Source organism: Ischnura elegans, chromosome 7, assembly GCF_921293095.1.
Source record: "Ischnura elegans chromosome 7, ioIscEleg1.1, whole genome shotgun sequence".
Taxonomy (NCBI): Eukaryota; Metazoa; Arthropoda; class Insecta; order Odonata; family Coenagrionidae; genus Ischnura; species Ischnura elegans.
This window is the reverse complement of record NC_060252.1, coordinates 4,100,232-4,123,277: the sequence shown is the minus strand read 5'-3', so window position 1 is coordinate 4,123,277 and position 23,046 is coordinate 4,100,232. Positions and strand designations below refer to the sequence as shown.

The 23,046-nt window shown below is 39.0% G+C and overlaps 1 protein-coding gene across 3 annotated transcripts in view; it reads right to left on the bottom strand.

The window, feature by feature from the left end:
• LOC124162918 (SH3 and multiple ankyrin repeat domains protein 1) overlaps positions 1-23,046 on the bottom strand; it is a 212,181-nt gene that overhangs the window by 59,842 nt on the left and 129,293 nt on the right. For all 3 annotated transcript variants that reach the window (XM_046539656.1, XM_046539657.1, XM_046539654.1), the window contains exons 4-5: positions 13,732-13,857; positions 3,599-3,779 (exon numbers count right to left, since the gene is read on the bottom strand). In XM_046539656.1, coding sequence (XP_046395612.1) covers positions 3,599-3,779; positions 13,732-13,857 — 307 coding nt within the window. The remainder of the gene's footprint in view (positions 1-3,598; positions 3,780-13,731; positions 13,858-23,046) is intronic.

The window sequence follows — 23,046 nt, the reverse complement described above, 5'->3', positions numbered from 1 at the left end:
CTTGCGTGTTAGTGTGTAGATTAAAATGTAGATGAATAGATCGTCCAATCGTATTCAGTGCAAAAAAATATTTTGTGGAATCAGCGCTGAAAAAATACTGTCCGTCTGAGATTTACAACAAAGTAATAAGTTTTAAAAATTTTAATTGAAATTTTGTAAACGCAGTACGCCTATTGTTTAAACATGTAACACAAATTTTGTATTGAGTATGTTTTTTCATTATTAGATTTTCAATCGACTACTAAATACGGTTGAATTCATGATTCTTTAAAATAATTGTTATTAACTTTTGACGATGGAAATAACATTTAATAATGTTAAATAGTTTTTTTAATGAACTGATTCAACTATTAATACGATTAAACTGAACATTGGATAAATATTAGGCGTTTTATTCCTAAATACATTTTAGGGGTCAAATGACCCCTAGCCGTCCTTCTAGGTAGCGCGAAACTCCCGTCCTCCTAGTGTTAAAATAACGGCAACCCGTGCCCCAAGGGCCCTAAGTACTGAGGACCTTCAATTGAAATATTTTGATCGGAAAAAGTGCTATTACTATGTAAAACGTACAAGTAAGGCCCTTTAGGGCTGATTTTCTGTTTGTTTTGACCTATCTCTAAGCGTTTACGAAATATCGTCCATCGTAATGCAATCCACCCCCAGGGCGCTACCCCGCACCGCGGCGCCACTGAGGTACGGCCCGCACCACTTACTAGAAACTTCCCCTCCACCCTCTCCCCTCCCTCCGCACAGACTTTGCTCCTGATAGCAAGATGTAGTCTTTGAAGAAATGTGCTCACATTAAAAAGAATTTAATTGCAACGACAATACTTCCAATCAAAGTGATCAATGTACTCGTATTTTCACTTGCCCATGAAGTTCAGTACATATTAACCAAAATAAAATACATTTTTGTACTTCTAATCTTTCACTGACATCCCATATTTGGAATTTAAAGTGTATTTGCGCACATTAAGGGCTGTGCTACGATGAAAATTCACATTTAATGTTAGTAATTAATTTTGAAAGCTCTCTTCCTTATACGTGACTGGTTTAAAATCTTGAATTAGTTTCAACCCTCTCTCTGCACAATCATCTACCACTTGAAGACCCCGAATAATTTGCAAATCGTTCTTGTAATCAGGATGTTTATACCATTCTTGCGTGGGCACATCAAAGAATGGAGTTCATATTTCCAATGCATTAAATAGCTTTCTCGAATTAGTGGTGTCAACATTTGATATAGATACCGTTCTCAGGTCTTTACGTTTATAGAATGCCATCTTTGGTGGATCATATTTTCCCTCACGTGCCCTCATATGGCGTATCACGTTTTCCTATTCACACCCAGAAAAGGATCCGTCAGAGAATAACTGGCCTATCAACTCCTCATTCAGGTACCACAAGTGGTTTGAACACCTCTTTCATACTCCTTTCACTATGTCCAGGTTAACACTTTCGTAATTTTAGGATCTGAAAGTCACTGTTGGGAGCAGATGCAGCACAAGGAGCGGAGAACCACAACTTTTTCTTTCTTCTTGAACATATTGAAATCTATTCCACTAATAACTGCATTTCATGCTCCTATTCGATTGCATATGATTTTTACTTCTTCATCCCACGCACATTTATCCGAGAGATGAACTGCGTGCGTTAAAAATTCAATGGCACCGCCCCTTGCAATGTCAAACAAATTATCAAGTTTCGTTACGAAAGATTCCCATCTCTAAATATCCACGGTAGTTCCCATTCTCTCTTTATGTCGCCGCACCTTAATCCATTCGTTGTGTAATGTTTCTAACTTTTCAGTCGCCTTATTTTCCGTAATAACAGGAATTCTTGTTTGGTTCCATGGATGAAACGCATTTCTTACTGTTTTTCTGTTAGTCTGATAAATTTCAAACCCATAAGGCTATAGAAAAAACACACAGTACTTCTCTCACTGTAAGTAACTTTGAATCAAGTATTTCTTCACTTTCTTTTCCAACCAGTTCAATGTGCGAATTTAGTCTTGATTTCATACTTTTTCTTGTTGGCCTATTCTTAAAATGAATATCACGTGTGTTCATGATAAACTAGTTTTTTCACCACTTTTCTCCTTCAATCCTAAAAAAACTTAGCACTTCCTATCCTTTGCGCACTATACATAAGAACTAACTATCTCTCCGCATTGATCTACAAATGTGAAATGACTGCCTCGTTTCTTCTTTCTTGGTTATTTCTATCAACTGTGCGAAAAATCCACAGAGGAAAAATCATTCGCCTTGACCGGGATCCCGGCTGAGGCAAATGATTTTTCCTCTGTGGATTTTTCGCACTATTTGTGCATTGCGGGTGACTCCGTAAAAGTTATCACCGCGGCTAGTTCCGGTATACTTAAATATTTCTATAAACTGTTATGGCCCTGGAAGCCCTGCTCATTTCCTTCATTCCTTTACAATTCACAAAGACAATTGTATCAAACACTCATAACATTTTGTGCATAAAGAGCAGTTTTGAACAAAGCATGCGGTAATGGTGCGCGGTCGAATGGTGGCAACAAACTAAGGTTTAAGGGGTCGATGCGCAGTACATAGGACGGCGTCGAAGGGTTAAGATTGACATTGTAGGCTTTAAAAACATTAACCATGACACAAGAGGAACAACCTTTTCAATTCTGTACCAGTAATGGTTCATAGCAGGGCCCAGCACCACATTTGCATCAAAGATTACGACCAGAAGGTCATCATCTTTGATGCAAATTCAAATAGCAATCGTTTCCCTCTCAAAGACCCAAGAGCATATAATTCACGCCACAAAACCACCCACCATGGGAGAACTCCTCAAAAGAAAGTGCTCAGCGACAAACCACAACATATCAACCCTGCAAATGATCAGAGGGTGAAAAGGCAAACCACAGGAGTACATTCTCTTGATGCAACATTGACTGTACTGACTATTCCTATGAGGCAGAGACACAGACTAGAGTGCACGCAATATTAATTAACACAGGAATTACATGCATCTGTCTTGCTTCATACAGTTAATGCATAAACTCAACAGATACATTTGATGGAGAAACTATGCTTGTAATGAATCATATGCAGATAAATAGTTCATTTTTTTCCGCTAATGATACCATAGAAATCAATGAGATGAGCACTTTTGAAAGCCATAACACCTCCGGAGGTGCACTTAATGAAAAAATGCCACAGTACGTGATTGACGAAAATATAATTGTGGCAGCTAAGCATGTAGAGATACTTATGGGCAAACACCATGTTCAATTGCTAGCGATATAACCCACTCAGTTCCTCCACAGTAGGCCATAAGTAGGCCATTATTAGATTAAACATAATTAGGCAATGCCTTCCTTGCGATCAATCCAACTGAGTTGAGACTCTTCTTTCATTTGAGACAACAAAATATCTATTAAGAGTCATTTACGAGAAGTGGAACTTGGCATAAACATTCACAACATGTATTCAAAAAAGTAAATTATGATTCATAAGTGCCATTTGAAAAAAGTCATGGTGATTAATGCTCACAAAGCTATCACCACAAAGGGAAGTGTAAATGTCATCCCTAATAGATACTTTCACACCATGTAGTGGCATACCTCCAGTCTCGGGGCAGTGGAAGTTGGGGTCAAGTCCCTTTGAGCACATCTTTGTGACCTTCTCGACCTGCCCGTTGGCGACATAGTCAAGCAGGCGCCGCAGGTTGGCCCGTGTGTGCAATGCCTTGAGCTGCTTCTCATCCAGATTCACCATCTTGTACACTCGCCGCTTGTACTTGAGCTGGAAGAAGAGGCACAAATGTCAGTGCAATACATTCCTTCGTATCCACAACAAATTATGTACTTATAAACCCCAACATAAAAGACTATTTACAAGATGTCATCAAAGTATCTTTGATATGTTCACATAGCAGATATGATACCTGGCAACAATGCTTCTTCCATCAAAATTAATAAACCCAGACCTGATCCCAAAATGCATCAGAAGTATTCGAAAAATCTTCTCGGGATACCGCGCGGGTAAGATTATGTAAGAGCGCCGACGTTTCGGGTACCGACTCGCAGGGGCGCCGACTTATAAAAAATATTGGGGGGGCCCATATCCGAGGTCTTGCCCCAGGAAGAGGTTAAATTCACAGTGTGTCGCAACACCGAAACACTATAATTATTCGTTTAAACACATTGTTGAATTTATTTTAAAAGGTAACTATCGTCAAACATGGGAAATAAAAATTACCAATATATTTTTGTGGTTTCACAAAGCATAATATAACTTAATTATTTTCTTGAAATATTGAGGGGGCTCCGCCCCCCCAAAAGAATCTTTGAGGGGGCTCGGGCCCCCTCAGGCCCCATGGAGTCGGCGCCACTGCCGACTCGCTACCCATTCTCACGGCTACTGACAGAAAATTCGAAGTGACCGTTGAAGCCCAGCGTTAGGAGGAGCCGGATTGGTCGAGATCCGATTGTTGTTGTGGAAGACCGTGGACCAGCGTAGACTTAGCTCAGGCAAGCATAACTCTTTTAAGGGTTCTATTCCAAGAGCTGCTGATCGAAAATCTGGTGTCTCTGTTTACGTTCTTATTTTCAAGTCTTATTTCAATCACCTCTTTGGTTAAACGATCCCAGAAATGATTCGATCGCCATAAAACTCCGGTGTCATCCCACCGTATTTATGGTCCTCATCCAAGCTATGCTCGACTATGGCTGATTTTTCCGGTTGACCAAGTCGGAAATGCCTTTGATGATCTTTGAGACGAGTAGATATTGTTCGCCCAGTCTCATCCACGTAGACATTAAATCATATACATCAGAAGTATGGGAGTCAATATATAGCACCATTCAAATGCCCGGAGCACACTCCAAACATAGATGTTGATACAGTGCATGCTGCGTACGCATGGCATTTACTTCCAAATCACAATGTTGTGCCGTAAACAGCAGTCATGAAATTCCACTTTTTAAAATGGGCAAATGGAATGGTCACACTGAGACAATGGACATTTAAAAATCAAACCATCCCACACACATATGTAACAAACATACGCTTCAAGATTGCATGACCTGATTAGCTGTGGAAAGAATATATCACCCTTAAAGAAGGATTATCCCAACCATGAGCAAAAAATATAAAAGGAAGTGTTAAGACACACAATTTCAATCAATGCTTCCGTGATGGCGCACGATTCTTGAGGAAACCAAAATCATGACATTTGATGACAAAGATTTATTTTTAATCACGTTTCTTCTTCTATGAAATCGTACATTAAGATCTTTTACATTATGCAATCGAAAATTACTTCATCGCGTCATCGAGTGGGCATCGTAACAAGCAGGTAACAATTTGACTATAAGTAGTCTCTGAGGTAATGCCCATTGCAAAAATTTTCACATCACAGTAAACTTAGCAGCAGTAATGTCGCACAATAGTGACAATATTTCCAAAACACACACTCCAGAGAAAGAAATTACATACATCAAATGTAATTAGCACTTCCATTGAAATTCAACCACCTAATACACAGAAGCCTGGAAATGAACCAACCAAAACTCAACCTAAAACGTATGAAATTAACCTTGCCGTAGTTAATTGCCATGGTGTTAAAAACAAGCGTGCTGAGATAGAGCATATCTAATTTCAGGACGTTAAACGTCATCATAGGAACAAAGAGCTTACAGAGGATATAAGCGGCAGCGAAGTTTTCCCTTCAGGACACAAAATCTATAATACTATCAATGCAATAGGACAGGTGGCAGAGTTTTTCTAGCAGTTAAATAACATTTACACAGGTCCTCCTTCGAAATTACTGACAATGAAATAGAAGGCGTATGGTGTAAAACTAAACAATGTAACAAAAAGAGTATGCATGTTTGCTCTTTTTATGGAGCTCCATACTTAGAAGTTGATATTATTTATCAATTATAAAATCAAATACCTGCATTTAATTTGAGAGAAAGCAAAGCGTAGGTAATAATTATGGGGGAAGATTTTCATTTCTCAACTACCAATTGGGATTCTTACACTGTAAAACCGAATTCAAAGAAAAGACAAATCAGAGAGATATTACTAAACGCACAAACAAATCACTCACTTGCACAATTGTGCACTTTTGTGTGTACTTAAGTAGTTGACGAGCCTACGAGGGGGAATGAAATATTAGACCTAGCAGTAAGCCATCATAAGTTAAATAAATCAAATAACAAATTATAAAACAAATCGATTTTGCAACCTCAAAAATTGGAGTAGTGTCATCTGTAAAACCAAAATGGATTATTTATTTATTTGATAAATGCAACTCCATTACATTTAGGGGGAAGCTAAATGGATCGTACCCTGACTTCATAGCTACAAGAGTAAAAGCACTGACAGTTGATGGAAATACTTAGAATTCAACGCCAAAGAATCAACGAATATAATCCGCAAAAAATGAAATTTGATAGTAAAAATCCTCGCTGGTACAACAACGATACTGGGAGGGACCTTGGGAAACAGAGAAAACTGTACAACTTGCTCAAGAAGTCCATAACGTAAGGTAGAAAATGTATGGAACCTAAAGTAAAGTAACGTTACGCTGCGCAACGCTCAAAAACCAGGAAATCCATGCGTACCGCACTGCAAAATTTCAAGAAAAAAGTCCTTGGTGAATCACTTCAAGAAAATCTGAAATCTTATTGGTAATATGAAAATTTAGAAAATCTTCAACTGTAGATTCATAATTCGATGAAGATGGGAAACTAGTCACCAAAAATATTGACAAAGGTAACACGTTATATTTCCACTTCAAAGTATATACACTACATACGATACCACATGTAATTTAGACATTCTATTCACTGAGGAATAGATGAAAGAAATCACTATTCAAAGTCAAGGTATAAACAGGGCTGGTTTAAGTGGTAAGGGAGGTACACGGTGAGCACCAAGTAAAAACAAACTCAGTCCAATGTTCAGCACTAATCAAACAAGGAGATTGAAGGTTGAGGGTTGACTTACTCCACTATATTATTGTAGAGGTCATAATAAGCTATAAATTCATGTCAGGATGAGCAGCGTAGCATGTGTAGTATGCTGTTCAGCCACCTTTGGCGCTCCAACAAAAGCTAATTACGTTGTCTGAGGATATTTGACAGCATTCCTTACCTATTCTTTCCTAAAAATCTTACCCTTGCCTATGTAAGCCCCTTAGTATACGATAAGCTGCTTACCAATTTTTTCCATAAGAAAACCATAAGAAACTTTCTTACTGCTTTGTGCTATCTGGGATAAACATCGATTATAGGCAAGATACTCAAACATATCAGCGTTAACAATATCATGTCTTTCCTGGACAGGCGTAACTTCCTCCATAGCTATCAGCACGACTCCCAAAAAGGTAGATCATGCAAAACACAGCGCGCACTCTTCCCTCATGACGCTCTCAAATCTTGGTGAATCGAAAAGACAAGTCGACGCATTATTTCTAGATTTTAAGAAACCCTTTGATGCGGTGCCTATCAACAAATTTTTATACAAATTAGAGTCAAGAGAGCTAAAGGAGATAGTGGTTAAATGGATATGCAACTTTCTGAGTGATCGTATGCAAAAATTAGTTCTTGGCAGAATTAGCTCGAATGTCGTGAAAGTGAAATCAGGTGTGCCACTAGGAAGCGTAATCGGCCTATTGTTCATTACGTACATTAATCACCTAGGCTCTCGCATTACCAGTAAAATAAGTTTAAATTATTTTTATTTGTCTGAAATCTATTGCAAAATCAAAGATCACTCTGACACTGCAAATCTTTCATTGGATTTAAACAAGGTTAATGTGTGGAGCCAAGAGTGGGGACTCAAACTTAATCCGAGCAAATGCGTGGCGGCACATTTCCTGCGGAGGTCGCGCAACTATCCCCAAGGATGTGCTGAGGATGGTGCAAACATGCGATGGTGCGACAGAAGAGAGAAGTATCTGGGAGTTTCGATAACTTCAAACCTATAGTTTAGAACACACATAATAAATGTTTGTGGTAGAGCCCAGTAGAATATAGGATTCGTTGAGCGTATTGTGGGAAGATTTTCGGATGAGAAAGTAAAAGAAAGGTGCTATTTCACACTCTTCTGGCCACACCTTGGATATGCAGCGATGTCATATGGGATCCGGTGCAGAAAGAATTAACCCATAAACTTAATAAAATACTAAGGTAAGCTGCGTGATTCATCAAAAACTGCTATGGGCGCACAGAAAGCGTTACACAGATGTTAAACGAATTAGGTTCAGTGCCGCTAGAGACTCGGAGGCTGCGTGCTAGGCTTAGATTGCTAGAGCAATTTTGAATAGATATCATTCTTAACGACATGGAGAAAAGCTCATTCTAACCCAACTACATTTCCAGGTCCGATACAAGCGATAAATTACGAGAGATACTTTGCCGAACAGTTAGCTATGGGGATTCGTGTTCCCCCCTAAACCATAAAGGACTTTAATGAATGCTAGGTGTGATTTGGAGCATTTCCTTTGTGTGAGTACACAGCTGGCGCCACACGCTTGCAAGGTAGTACGTAGATGTGGATGAGTAGAAAGAGAGGCGGCCCATGTTTTTATTCTCTCAACAAGAAAGGCATGTAAAATCACAAAGCAGAAATTGCAATGCATTATACATAATCATAACAAGTATTTGCTGCCAATGAGAGTGTATGCATGTATGTATTTCTCAAAACATTCATTTATTGGTCAAAGAAGCAATAGGGACACTTTTTACAAAGTAAAACATATGATTTAGAGTAAAAAGAACGTTGACCACAGCAAAAATACAAAAATCTTCAACCACTCTCATCCGACAAATCAAGGCAAAAAACAAAAAGTGTATTAGCAGAAGAGAATTCATGCAGATGGGCAGCGGAGGACAATTCACACATTCCTACTCAATTCAACGAGTGTCCTCCAGGTCAAGGTTTAGTGCACGACTCACCCAGCATCAGAAAAAAATATAGTTTGGAAACACCAACAGCAAGCCTTCCGAAACTATAGATGCAAATCGTCAATAATTGCAACATGAAAATGCTTCCTAAATTTGTGCTAAACAGACTTGGAGAGGAGGCAGGGGAGATGATAGGAGAGATTGACCAAAAGCCTATTCGGAAAGAGTCAGCCTCAATGTGTTGGGAATATAAGGATCTGTTCCTTATGCCCCTAGACTTCAGCAAATCCTATGACTCCATAAGTAAGGAAAAGCTTGGAACAGCATTGAAGAAATATGGATTTCCAGAACAAGTTATTGAGTAAAATGCGTATGGTTGAGTCTAAAGGAAAATTAAAGATTGTGAGAGATTTGCAATGAGCTGAGGAGTGAGACTGCCTCCTGTCCAACACAGCAGCGGAAGAGGCACTGAAGAGAACCGGAAGCAGCCCAAGAGGAGCCACAACTCCAGGAAATATTTATCTGTTGGTCTTTGCAGATGATGCAGTGATTACGGCCAAAAAATAGAGAAGATCTAAAAGAACTTACTACATACATTACCTATTTTTAATTGAAACCAAGGAAGTGGGCTGAAGACTAAACGAAGGCAAGACAACAAGAAAATATACGAATTAGCAGACATGAAGAGGAATATTTAGAAATACTCAATTACAAATTTAAAAAAAAAAATCGACTTAGGTGCTCAGGGGAAAAGAAGGAGTACTAGTGACAAAGAAGAGAAGACTAAAATACCGACTGGACTTTCAACAGCTATAAGAACCCTCTCCAAGGCAAGGCATCCTCTCTTTGAAGACTCTTGGAATATGCCAAAACATCTTATAACAATAATAGGGTACTTGCATCAAAAAATAAATCCAAAGTGTCCTGGAATATTATATGTGAGTCAACAGGGAAATTCCATGAACACATTCTCCCTGGAATTGTACAGTCAGAGGATGACTTACACATTACATGTTCAAACCTAATAAATGAATTTAACGACCTTATTACACTCAAATCAGCAACCACTTCACCTTCTACCTCTTCCAATAACTCACTCCATCATCTAACCCCCCTCCCCCTCTGGCCTCCTCATTCTTCATTCACCCTTGTACCGAACCTGAACTAAGAACCATAATACATATCCACATTTGCCAGCAAAAACTACTCAGGCCCTGATGAAATCCCAGGGAAAATATTATATCCTTCTTATAACTATATAAAAGAACCTCTCTTATTTCTTGTCAATGAATCCCTCAGGAAAGGCATCTTCCCATCTTCTCTGAAACATTCAAAAATCATCCCTCTGTATAAAAATAAGGGATGCTCTAATAACTTAACTAATTATAGACCAATTGCACTTCAAAATGTTCTGTCGAAAGTCTTTGAAAAAATTTTCTGTAACCAATTTACATCATTCTTAGAAAAATTTGCCCAATTGTCTTCTAATCAACAAAGGTTTCGAAAAAACCATTCCAATACTACAGCCTTACTTCAAGCCACTGACTTCTTACTGTCTTCTCTTGACCAAAAACAAAAATTAATGGGATTCGTCAATGACTTTTCTAAGGCGTTTGATTATGTTAATCACTCATGCCTTCTCAACAAAATTAATAATCTGGGCGTGAGAGGTATAGCTAACAAATGGCTTCACTCCTACCTCACCAATCGAACACAAGCTGTGCCACTCTCCATGAAGGCTAATAGATATTGTTCAGAGATTAGTTCCAGTTCTGTTGGTGTACCTCAAGGGTCCATATTGGGTCCAGTTCTTTTTCTAATCTACATAAACAATTTTCCAGCATCCTTTTCCAATATTCCTAATGCTGAAATCATAATATACGCTCATGACACAAACATCTTACTTTCTGCTCCATCAAAAAATGACTCCTTATCATGAGTTCTAAATCTGCTAATGAAATCATTCTTCACTGGTGCGTTGATAATGAACTGAAATTAAACACTGAAAAGTCACATATTGTACAATTTGGTCATAAAAGTCATCTGGAAAGTATTTTAATTAAAATTGATAAAAAGTCCATTGAGAATGTTGCTTCAACTAAATTTCTAGGTTCATATATAAGTGGTAATATGTCCTGGTTTAAGAATATTGAATCTTTAGCCAATAAACTTAGCTCTATTCGCTACCTTTTGCGCCACCTCCGAAACTCTGTAAATGTACACATCTTACTTACTGTATGCCATGGTGCTTTTCATTCCCTGATGTCGTATAACATGATTTTTTGGGGCTCATCACCTCACACATCCAAAATATTTACAATACAAAAAAGAGCAATTAGAATTATATTTAAAAAACCTTATATGATGCTCCCTCTAGCCCCATCTTTAAAACTTTGAAGATCCTCCCATTACCACGTGTCTATTTATTATCTCTGCTAATATTTACGCATAAAAATCTGGACATGTTTGAAATTAACTCCAATTTTCATAATTATGAAACCAGAAATAGGCAAAGCCTTCACTATAATACAGTGAGGACAAATAGAACTAAATTAGGTCCAAGAGAAAGGCACTCAGAACATACAATGAACTCCCGCGCCATTTAAAAAATCAATTTTACTCATTGGTATTGTTTACAAGAAGTTGAAGGCATTCCTGCTTGAAAAGAATTATTATTCTGTTACGGAATACCTGATGGACTTAACAACCTAGTGCTTCATTTTCATGTTTTGAAAATATATTATATGTGAAAATACATACTTGTACACAGTGGCACAGTGAGGGGGGGGGGGGGGTTTGGGGATAAACCCCCCCCCTAGAGCTCAGAGAAATGTTTAAGTTTAACCCATTTTACTTAATTGGATTGATATTACTAATATAATAGTGTAAGGATGAATAAAACATCCCTCAGAACGCCGTAAAATTCACCATTTTGAACCATTTATCTTTAAAATTCCGCAATTTATTAATCTCGCACCTACCGATTATCCTGGTGGGTATACCATACTCCACACACCCCGGTGTGAGTTGCACCTAAACCCCTCCACCCTCTCAGCCTTAATTCCAAGCTGCGCCCCTGCTTGTACATAACATCTCAACCATATGTTTATAATCTACTAAATTGTACGAACCTCCTTCTCCCTTTTTTTATGTGTCTTCTTGTAGATCCTTGGACAAATAAATTATTATTATTATTATTATTACTGCTATTGCAGCCCGAGTTGACTTTCCTAATCTGAAACCAAACTGTTCTTAGCCCAAATATTCGTTTGCCCTCACCCCTGTACGTATGTTTAAAATTCTCATCACTGCTTTTGCCACGCGTGATATTATGCTAATAGTCCTATCATTGAATTTAAATGTTTTCAGGCTCAATACTCGAAAAAACGTGCCATAATATGTTTCTGCCGTCAAATCGAACCCGCTTGAAGAATTCAAACGTTAATCGACTCGGGCCTAGAAAGACAGTCTGCTTGTTTAGCAAAAGAAGCACGTTTCCGTACGCAAAGTGCGAGAGGTAAATTCATTCTTCGTAGTAGTATACGGAATACACTCAAAGAAAGAAGTCTTTCAGCGTACCTCTTGCAGTGCCCAGCGATTACATAATAAGTGCAATTCGTACCAATTTTTATTAATTTTACTCCATGGTGACTATTTTATATCACTAATATATCGATTATCCAGATAGAAAAATGAATGTGGCCATATCGCATCCACACGCTTGCCGCGTCGCCGCCGCGCCGGTGACCAGAATTGGAGTCGACCGCACGCTCGAAAATTTTAAATTCAGGGTTGCAAGTATGAGCAGGATTTAATGTTACAAGTTAGAGACTTCACAGAAATGCGTAGTATTAGACACTTGGCGAAACTCGGCGGAAGTATCTACTTTTCATATACGCTTAAATAAAAAAATGCCCGAAAACGGGCTCCGCCAATTTTTCGTATATTTTTTTATTAATAATAAGATAAAATATGTGAAAATCCAAAATGGTAGAGAACAAAGTGCCCCTTAAGATGGAATTGAGTTTTTGTCAATAAAGCAATTCATGAAATCACTGCTAGAGGATGAAGTTGGCAATGGATGAACTAACTCTCAGTCCTTCCTCGCCTCGTTCGCACCCTCCCTCCATTCCACCACATTTCCTCGTGCCCCATTCAATCGAGTGTTTCGTGAGGAAGTGGGTCTAATGGGTCTTACACGGCCTAGCGACGAGCGATGGGCAAAAATCCATCTATTTTAGTCGATAGACGAGCAACCACATTGGACGACATTTCCGACCTGCTGCAAAAGTAGTTAGGCTAATATCGTCTCCATGCTTCAGGATCGTACTATCAATCACTAGCTATTCGCCCATTCAACTTCCAGAGAATGGAGATTGAAAATTATAGAATTGGACGAAAGAATGACTAAAACTTAATCATATCATACAAGCAACATGTAACACTGCTCGCGTACTATAGGTCTCCATACTACATGAACAAGTTTACACTGGAAATTAGAGAAAATAAGCGAAAGAATCTCATCCCACAGGATAACCGTTTTGAGCTGCGATGCAGATGCACACGAGGCACTGTTTGCATTCCACATTTCACGACTGCTTTCAGATTAAGAAATGAGAGAACCATTCAGCTATGCCGGATAGAGGTCACTCAGTTTTGGGTTGTTCTCGGTTCCAGATGCAACCCAACATCATTCGATTCACAGAGTTCAATTCAGGGAGAGCAGTTTCAAATGCCCTGCCTGGCATTCACCCTGCCCGACTAGTCGGAAGATGAAACAGTAGCAAGCAGAAACGCGCAATTAATCATTAAAAATAAATAAATTAAGAAGTAAGTACCTCAAGGTATCCGACGGGTCCGCTGAACGGGTAGTCGGCCAGCCTGCGCTCCTCGTCCAGGAACTTGCCGGCCTTTCCGTTGACGGGCGGGCAGAATAGGCCGTAGTTGAAGCTCTCCTTCAGCTCCTGCAAAGAATAAAGACATCCATCCATGAGTCGAATGCATCTCCCTCAATGGAGGCGGGAAAGGACAAATGGAGTTCGAAGCGGGTTGAAGCAAGGGCCGGACATGAATTGCATAAACTGCAGACGCAACTCTGCAATTGACGACGACTTTGCTCAAACAACTCAAGTCAGCAGCTAAAGATACGATAGGGATGAAAGACAGGCATCTGCCAATATATATTCAATGGATCCAGATAGTTGGGGTCTAACATTAATTCCATGACCCGGATCTATCGGCACTCAGACCAGGGCATGATTCTGGTTCTTTCTAGCTATAGCTAACGCGATTTGTCGAAAAGATTGGGGAACGGCGTATGCATTCCTATTTTCATTCGCTAGCTATTTCGCCAGATATGCTTCGCTTCGTGTCTCTGGCGACGAAAAAGCTATTCTCGTTCTGCCTTTGCGAGCATATAGCGAACGTAAACATTCGCCAAGAGCGATTTTCGCTAGCGAAGACAATGCAATCGCTCTAGCGGCTAAACGAAAGAGTTGACGAGAGACAGACTCGTGATTTTAGTACCGCTTTAAACCATTATTACGTTATATTTTTGATCCCAATTAATTTAATTGTCATTCAAATCCTTGGCATACAATCTGTGTGTTGTTTTACTCGTCTTGTCGTTCTACGTAATTAAATAAATGGGATTAAAAGTGGGTTTGCATTTGAATGAACCGCGAAGCTTTTTTCTGGCAAGCGTATTGTGTTATCGTGGGAGTGCTATTATTCTGAGCATATTTTATTGGATTACTTGAGAAAACTTGCTGTTTCGGTTCTTATGCTCGTGAGCGAAACAATAAGAAAGAGACTGGCAGAATTTTTGTCGTATAAGAAAATTTCATATAGTAAGTAATTGAAGTAGTGGTGTAGTGGATAGCACGGCAATCTACCAATCTTAGGGTATAATGTCGATTCCTGCCGCAGTTACTTTTTTTCTCTTCACCACAAGAAAAAGATTCGCATACTATGGTTTTCATCTTCAGAGGAAAGTCACTTTAAGTTGTCAAAATATTTTAAATATACAGGAAAATCTCTCATAAGTTGTTCAGCTCCCATAAAGACTCACTGAATTTCACTATTGGGCTTTACATTTATATCCGGCAGAGCTCTAGGCAGCATAGGATGTGTAGTACGCTGTTATGCCGTCTATCCAGCATAAGGATGTTATGTTAATAAGGCAATATTTGACTGCATTCCTTAACTATTCTTCCCTAAAATCTTATCCTTGCCTTACATAAGTTCCTTAGCGTACGATAAGCAACTTATCATTTTCTTCCGTAATAAAACCATAAGAAACGGTTAACTCTCTTATTTTGTACCATCTGGATTAAGTTACAATTGAAAATATTAACACATAAGTTTCACCGGAGTGACTTTTGAACTCATCGTTTACATCTACGAAAAAGATGAAAAACAAAGAGAACGGTTTTATGTTCAACTACGGAAAACGACTAATGAATTCGCAATACTGCACAACAATACTTTATGTAGCAATTCGTTTGTCTCAAGCGATAAACAAAACATGGTATAATATATTTTAGAAATATGATTTGAACTGACCAACGTAATTCGCGCTCTTCAATTGCTTCGGACTGTGAACGAATTTACCCGAACTTAAGCGATAGGCGGGGCGAGAAGAACGTGAATAAAAGCGGAGAAAATTTTCTCTTCGCTTCGAGTGGCCGAGGCGAAGCGAAGACCCGGCAGGGCGAAAGGAGAACGAGAATCAGAGCCACGAGAGTGCCGAGACGAGGGGGGGGGGGGGGGGCGATCGAAAAATCAATTTAATAGTCGGCGTCGCAAACCTATTTCAAAGTTAACAGCATATACACCTCGATAAATCTTCAAATAATGCTCTGATGTAAGTTACTTCCCGTGAATTTGACAAAAACCTATTTGAAACTCTTACTAATTGTAAAATTTTGTCGAAAAACACTGTCCGCCATTTTAAAACTGCAATTTAGACCGGTAAGAATATATGAAGGTATTCGTTAAGATTACGGAAATTAAAATAAAAAAATGCCATAATAACAGAAAACATAGTTTTTATCGAGTAAAAATGCACCTTTACCTTCACCATCTACTTAATTTGGAAGATTTTCAAAGAATATTGAAGACGGGCGTTTTCATAGAAATTTACTCACGTTTGAGCCTCTGTCTCGGTAACGGGAAAGAATCATGTCAGACCATTTCCATAAAGTTCAGTGATTTTCGAGCTTACATATAAAAATAGTAGAATATTGTGAAATGAGTGGGTCATCGAATTTCGGACACATTGCCACCAATTTGCTGGAATTCCTGTTTTGATTAATAGGGTAGTTTCCTTCATCAAAAAAAACGAAATGCATTGATTGCTATTCGTTGCCCACCATTACGGTTTTCATAATATACAAATTATTTGGTTTTAGAAATCCCAATTTAAACGAATGGCATTTAACCTCATTTGAAAAAGGCCAGATTGGCGCCCATGCGATGCCACTCCACGTGACGTCACAGGGACCTAGTTCCTATACGTGTAGATAGGAGTTATACATCGTCTGAGGTTACCAATGCATGCGTGGGGCACAGAGCTCAGGGAAACATCTCTTAATAATCACATATTAAAATTACCTAAGTTCGGAAAGTTTCCTTCGTTTGATAGGGGAGTAATAATCCTTATTTAAGCCAAGCGCTACCTGCTAGCAGGGTACTCGGCTACCTGCTAGCAGCCTGCGTCGTATCAGCGCTCAAAGCCTCGCCCCAAGGTCACCTCACAAGGCGGCAGGAGGAACCAGAAATACGTCACACGGACTTTTCCCAGCATTCATGCTTAGCAGTCGCGTTTTCGCGCGCTTGAAATTTTTCACTTTTAATTTAATCGCGAAAAATAGATATCGTCATTTAAAAATATAAAAGCGTGAAATGCATACTCCAGGAGTAATAATCTTTCGATTTCGGCAAAAAAAATAGGAAATCACCCTATTGAAAAATAAACGAATGTATAATATGAACTCATGTAATTGGTAGTTGCTAGGAACAATATTATGATTAACAGCTCCATCTCTTCACTCCATGTAATTTGTAAGTGCGTGAAACACATTAGGCAACATCGATATCTTTGGAAATATCGCGTGAACCTCTTTTGCTCCGCTGCGACACTCGCTTGGGCCTCCAGCAATACAATGTGACAAGCGGAGATGACCCAGCTGCATTTCTCTCTTAGCAAGCCCATTCGTCGATCTCACCGAACACTCATTTCCATCCGCCGATTTCCATGAATGAACATACGTTAAAATAATATTCAAATTGATTGTAAATGATAGTCACGCCAGTAGAATTCGATTCCCTACACACGGAATAAATAAGTATATTAAAGTAAGGAAGCATTTGTAGCACTGTAGGTGAGTGATTTGTACCGCAAATAATAGCTAATAATTTCTACTTTTGTCGAGGCCAATTATCAATTTAATATGTTTCATCATTAGCACATTAATCGTGCAATTATTATTATCGCCATTAAATTACCATCCAAACTCCCTGTTTTATGATTTCTTGCTAAAATTTTACGCTCCAATCCTGGAAACAGTGACAGCGAAGAAGGATCAATATTTGCGGAAGACGCAATTTTCATGAAAGAGATGTTCATCGAGACGCGCATTATTTTACGGAGAATATACTTTTAAATTGAAATTATTTTCTTGTGTCAATTATCATCAAACTTGTCATTACTCGTACTCCGAGCGTCATTTGTTTTCGTTAAAAAAAAACAGAGCAGAAACTTTTCAGTCGTGCAGCTGAGCTGTAAGCTTACCTATTTTTGCTTCACCGAAATTGCGCATTTTCATTGCTAGTATGAAAACAAATAAAAATTATGACACCCTTCCACTACCACCCACCAACCCCACACTCTGCCCTCTGCCATCCTATTGTTCTAATGTAAGACCCAAGGGTCAACCTAGGGTGGTCGACAGATCGGTGCTGCGTCAACATATCCCGCTCCGAAGCTAGCGCTGCGAGAAAAAAATGAAAGGCGAGAAGGATCGGCTCCAAGCATCGACCTATTTCCTACTATTTTCGTGCAGAATTATTTCCTAAACTATCCTCATTATCTTTTGATTGCATTGGAAATAAATATTGCGATTATAAAATCGCGAATCTTGGGCGACAACCTCACCGCTCTGCAAAGGCTCGCGCGTTGATATGAAATCATAGCAATTAATTTGTTTATGCAAATAAAAGAAGCCTAAGTGGAATACCTAATTGGGAAAGAAGAGGAAGGATCTAAAACGGAAAGATGAGAAATATTGGAAATTTACGATGTAATTTTTGAAAAGCCAAATTCTTCATAGCCTGTTGACATTTGGACGCAGGAAAATTTGTTTTTGTAATCACTTCAAACTTGATATTCTCAAAACAACGTTTTTCTCAGGAATTAAAAACAATAAAATAAATTTTCCACGAGCCTGACGGAGTCTCTAAATTATTTGCTTCATATACAACGAAAAACGTAGGGCGCACAATCCACTATAGCACTCAATTTTTACGTAAAACCAATGAAAATGTAATTAACTGTAGTTCAATGTACTTCGCAGTTAGGTTATGTTATGGTATTGAAAATCGCATGCTCACTCGTCAGAATGGTCATTTTTCAAATACCTGTAAATTCATCAAAAATTTACATAGAAGGGGCAAATGTGTGAATCATTCACATACCACGTCTAACACATGCGATGTATCACGGCCTCTTCTTCTCCCCACCCAATCTCAACGGCAAATTCCTCGATACAACCGAGTGAATGTAGACGATGGAGCCACATGAAACCTCCCGAGTTTTCATTACTGAATTTTTGGGCTTCCGTGCATGCATTTTATCCGAATCATTGACCGAATACCCATCTATAAAAGAAAGGCACTCAAACAGACCTAGGCAACTATAGACCAGTGTCCATAGTACCTGTCATGTCCAAAATAATAGAAACAATATTGAAAAATCAACTGATGGCCTACTTCGAATATGATAAGTTTCTAACACCTAGTCAAATGGTTTATACATAGTAAGGCTACTACTTATGATGTGGAAATTATTTGTGCTAAAATTATAGAAGGTTTCGAAGCAAATGAATATACTGCAATGGTACCGTGCGACCTTAGTAAAGCCTTCGACAGGGTACAGCATGACATCTTGCTAAGAAGGTAAGAGCTCTATGGAGTTACAGATACGACACTGAAAACTCGATTTTGCTTTCTATTAAATAGACAACAACAAACAATGTGTAATAGAAAATTATCTAAAAAAGCAACAGTGGGTGCTTTCCATTCATGCGACTCATGAGTCGACTAGTGTCGACTCGCGGTAACTGTTTATAACTCTCCGATTCCTGCGCGTTATCGTTTGTTGACTTGTGTCACAACAGTCGGCGACACACATAGAATGGAACACGAAAATCGCGACTTAAGTCGACTTGTGTTGACGTGTGTCGATGAAAGGAAAGCACCCAGTTGAGTGCGGGGTACCCCAGGGGTCTGTTCTTGGTCCCATTTTATTCATAGTTTATGTAAATGATCTCCCCAACTACCTTAGAATAGCTCCCATCTTATACGCTGATGACACTACATTAACCACATCCAACAATGATTACAATATTGCACGGCAAACAGCCAATAATATGTAAAGCAGGGCTGGCGAATGATTCAAAGGCAATGAATTATTCTTAAATGAGAGTAAGACGTTAAAATTTACTTTCGCACTAAAAGAAACATTTAATGAAATAAATTCAGTCAATGTTCTGGGTTTTCACTTAGACCAGAGGCTGTCATGCAATACCCAAAATCGATAAAATATGTAACAAAATCAGTAGAATGCTGTATCTTCTCAGAAAACTAAAGCCTATTGCAACAAAGACAGTATTGATGAATGTGTTCTATGCATATTTTTCAAAGTCACCTCTCCTATGGAATTATATTGTGGGGCAATGCTCCTAAGGCAAGTAAGGCGCTGTTGTTACAAAAGAAAGCCATAAGGACGCTATTCAATTTGAAGCATAAGGATCACTGCAAACCTCTCTTCCTTAAACCAGGCATAATGACCGTATATTCCCTCTACATATATGAGTTACTTAAATATGCCAAAGACAACCTGGCAAATTTGACATGTAGGTCTGAGGTACACGCATACCACACCAGGCACAAAGATGACCTGGATATACCATTCTGGAGACTAACAAAGACAAAAAATAATTATAAAAAAATGGCTATAAAGGCATATAACATACTGCCTACGGCGATGAGATTAAAAGACAAAAATAAGTTTCAAAAATTGGCCCAGAAATGGTTGTGCAGGAAACCCTTGTATTCAATTGATGAATACGTGTCTGGGGATCTCGAAAAATGAGTAATTCGTTACCTTCATCAATTAGTGAAGAGGATTTAATCTTGAACATCAATAAACAACCTTTCTTTGCGACTATTTCTCTGTTATTTAGCTCAATTTCCCCTCTTCTCTATCCCATGAAGGGACGCGATATAGTTTCCTCACTAGCACGTGAATGGTGTTCGGTGGAATCTTGCCAATTTCTTTGCAAAAAAAAACTATACAGTAAGGCGACGGATGTAGTTAAAACATATGCAAGGTGCATGGCGCCTTCACTCCCTTTGGATCGCATTTACACACATGAAAGGTGCTGAACTGATATCTGTATTGAAATAGAATATTGCAATACTGAGTTGAAAAAAGAAAACCAATTTCTCCGAGGTGGCTTAGACATAGGCTTCTACTCCACTAAGACGAACTCCAAGGAGATTTCGAGATTAGAAATGGCGGAGGCCACCGTTAAGTAGTAGTTGAGCTGGACGCATTCTGAATCCAATGAGCTTTGCGTTTATTTTTTCCGCCACTGAACATTCGTGCGACTACACACCGCAGGTCAGTCACGCCAGAATATCTTCAAGGTATTCCCGACGGCTACGAGCGAGAGAATTTTGACCGAGTTAGACATCAATGATAAACGCTGATGAGGTCACCACTTATTAATACCAGCATCTGCTAATTTCCAATCCAATTCCCAAAGTTTTCGGGTTAGAGTTTCCTCCGTCAATATTCGAAGCCATATCCAAAGCAACTTGCCTCTGAAAACGAAAAAGGAATTGCCCTGCTCACGCTGACTTACTTACCCACTAAGGAGATATATAGACAACGCATTTGAGCGCATTAGGTTCTTTTGAAATCGGTTTTCCGTCGAGTCAGACCAAAGTTTTAAAAGTCATTGCGAAACCACTCCCGGTGAAAATTTTTAACCCCACAATTACCAGTATGAGTAAAGTAAAGAGAAGTCAACCATGATGATCATTTTCGGGTTAATTCCCCGTCGACTGATTTTTGGCGGACGACAGTTTCGGGCGCGTTCCAGCAAATCCCGCCTTCGGAAACCCGATGAAACTCAATAATATTCCACGCGGTTTTATTCTGCTACGCTGGTTCCAACGCTATTGAATAATTTTCTAGAGGTTAAAGTATACTAAATAATATAAGCAATAAAATAACCAACTAATAAAATATATATAATCAATAGAAACTCTTGAAATTGACGCAATATCGTTGAAACCTGCGGATAAGAATTAAAATGTGCGGAATATCAGTTATTTTCATTCCAAACAAATGAGGTTTTTTAAGGCGCTTTACAGAAAATGCAAATGGGATATATTTGCAATAGGATTCAAGGTGAAATTATTTCCACAGCATCACTCGGGGTTTTCATGGAAAAACATAGCGTGGACTGCACGCCATCTACCATTCCTCCACAGAACTAAAAGAGAAAACTGCCTCACATGAGGCAGTATTGAAATGGACTGGGGCAGATTCGTATGTGAGGCTAGTTCGTAGAAAGAATTAGCCGCGAATTAATCATCCGTATCAGGGATTAGCGAGGGATGCAGCGCCCTTGCGTCAATGGTGGAGATTAATGAAAACTTCAGTGCCGATATTACTCCACCTATCAAGTGAAATCAGCAAGAAAGGTCGATTAGCGGGAAAATTGGAATTTACCTTTTCGTGCGCATTGCATTTGTGTTTTGTTATTTCCACCCGTGAATCGTGGAATAAGCAGGGGCGGCAAATGGGGCGTAACAGCCCCATTTGCCGCCCTGCGCCGGACAATGCCTGGCGCCCCTGGGAGAATTGTTACCTTGATCGTTCTTGCCGAAATAGATTCATTCCTCTCGACGTTTAATACTTCTTCGATGGAATCCGCATTTTATGAAAGACTTTCTTGTTTTTTTTTAACCCAAGAATATAATTTTACAATTTTTTCGATAAATTTCTTTTGTTCTTTCGCTGTGTGTGCCTTCTTATATTGAGCTCCACTAAGTATCTCACGTCGACAAGCCATAATCACAAAAAAAAACACAAAAAGTTTGACACCCGCACAAAGACATAATTCAAATCTTTTCACAATACCTAGCTTTTGTTTAAATAATGCGAACCAAATTCAATGTGTCCACAAGGTCCTCGCGTCTAACGACAGGAACTAGCGAAAAAAGGAATAGCGTGATCATTCGCAAGACAATGACTAATGTAAACGCAGGATTCGCGCTCCTGGCGGCCAATGGTGGCACTTTTTTTCTAAAAAAGAAAACGCGCGGGATTTTGAATCAATATTTTCGCATTCTGGAAGGAAACTGTTTATAAAAAATTGAAAAAACTGAAGAAATAAAAATTCCGGGACTTGTGCCGCCCCCTGAGAGAGGCCGCCATACGCCACGGCGTGGTAGGGCAGTTTCCTTCATCAAAGAAAACGAAATGCATTGATTGCGATTCCTTACCCACCATTAGTGTATTCATAATATACAAATTATTTGGTTTTAGAAATACCGGTTTAGACAAATGGTAAGAGTAAATTTTAACCTCATTTGAAAAAAGCCAGATTGGCGCTAATGCGATGCCACTCCACGTGACGTAACAGGGACCCAGTTTCTATACGAGTAGATAGGAGTTTTACATCGTCTGAGATTACCAATGCATGCATGAGGCACAGAGGTCAGGGAAACATCTCTTAATAATCACCCATTAAAATCATTTAAGTTCGGAAAGTTTCCTTCATTTGATAGGGGAATAATAATCCTTATTTAAGCCAATCGCTACCCGCTAGCAGGGTGCTCTGTTACCTGCTAGCAGC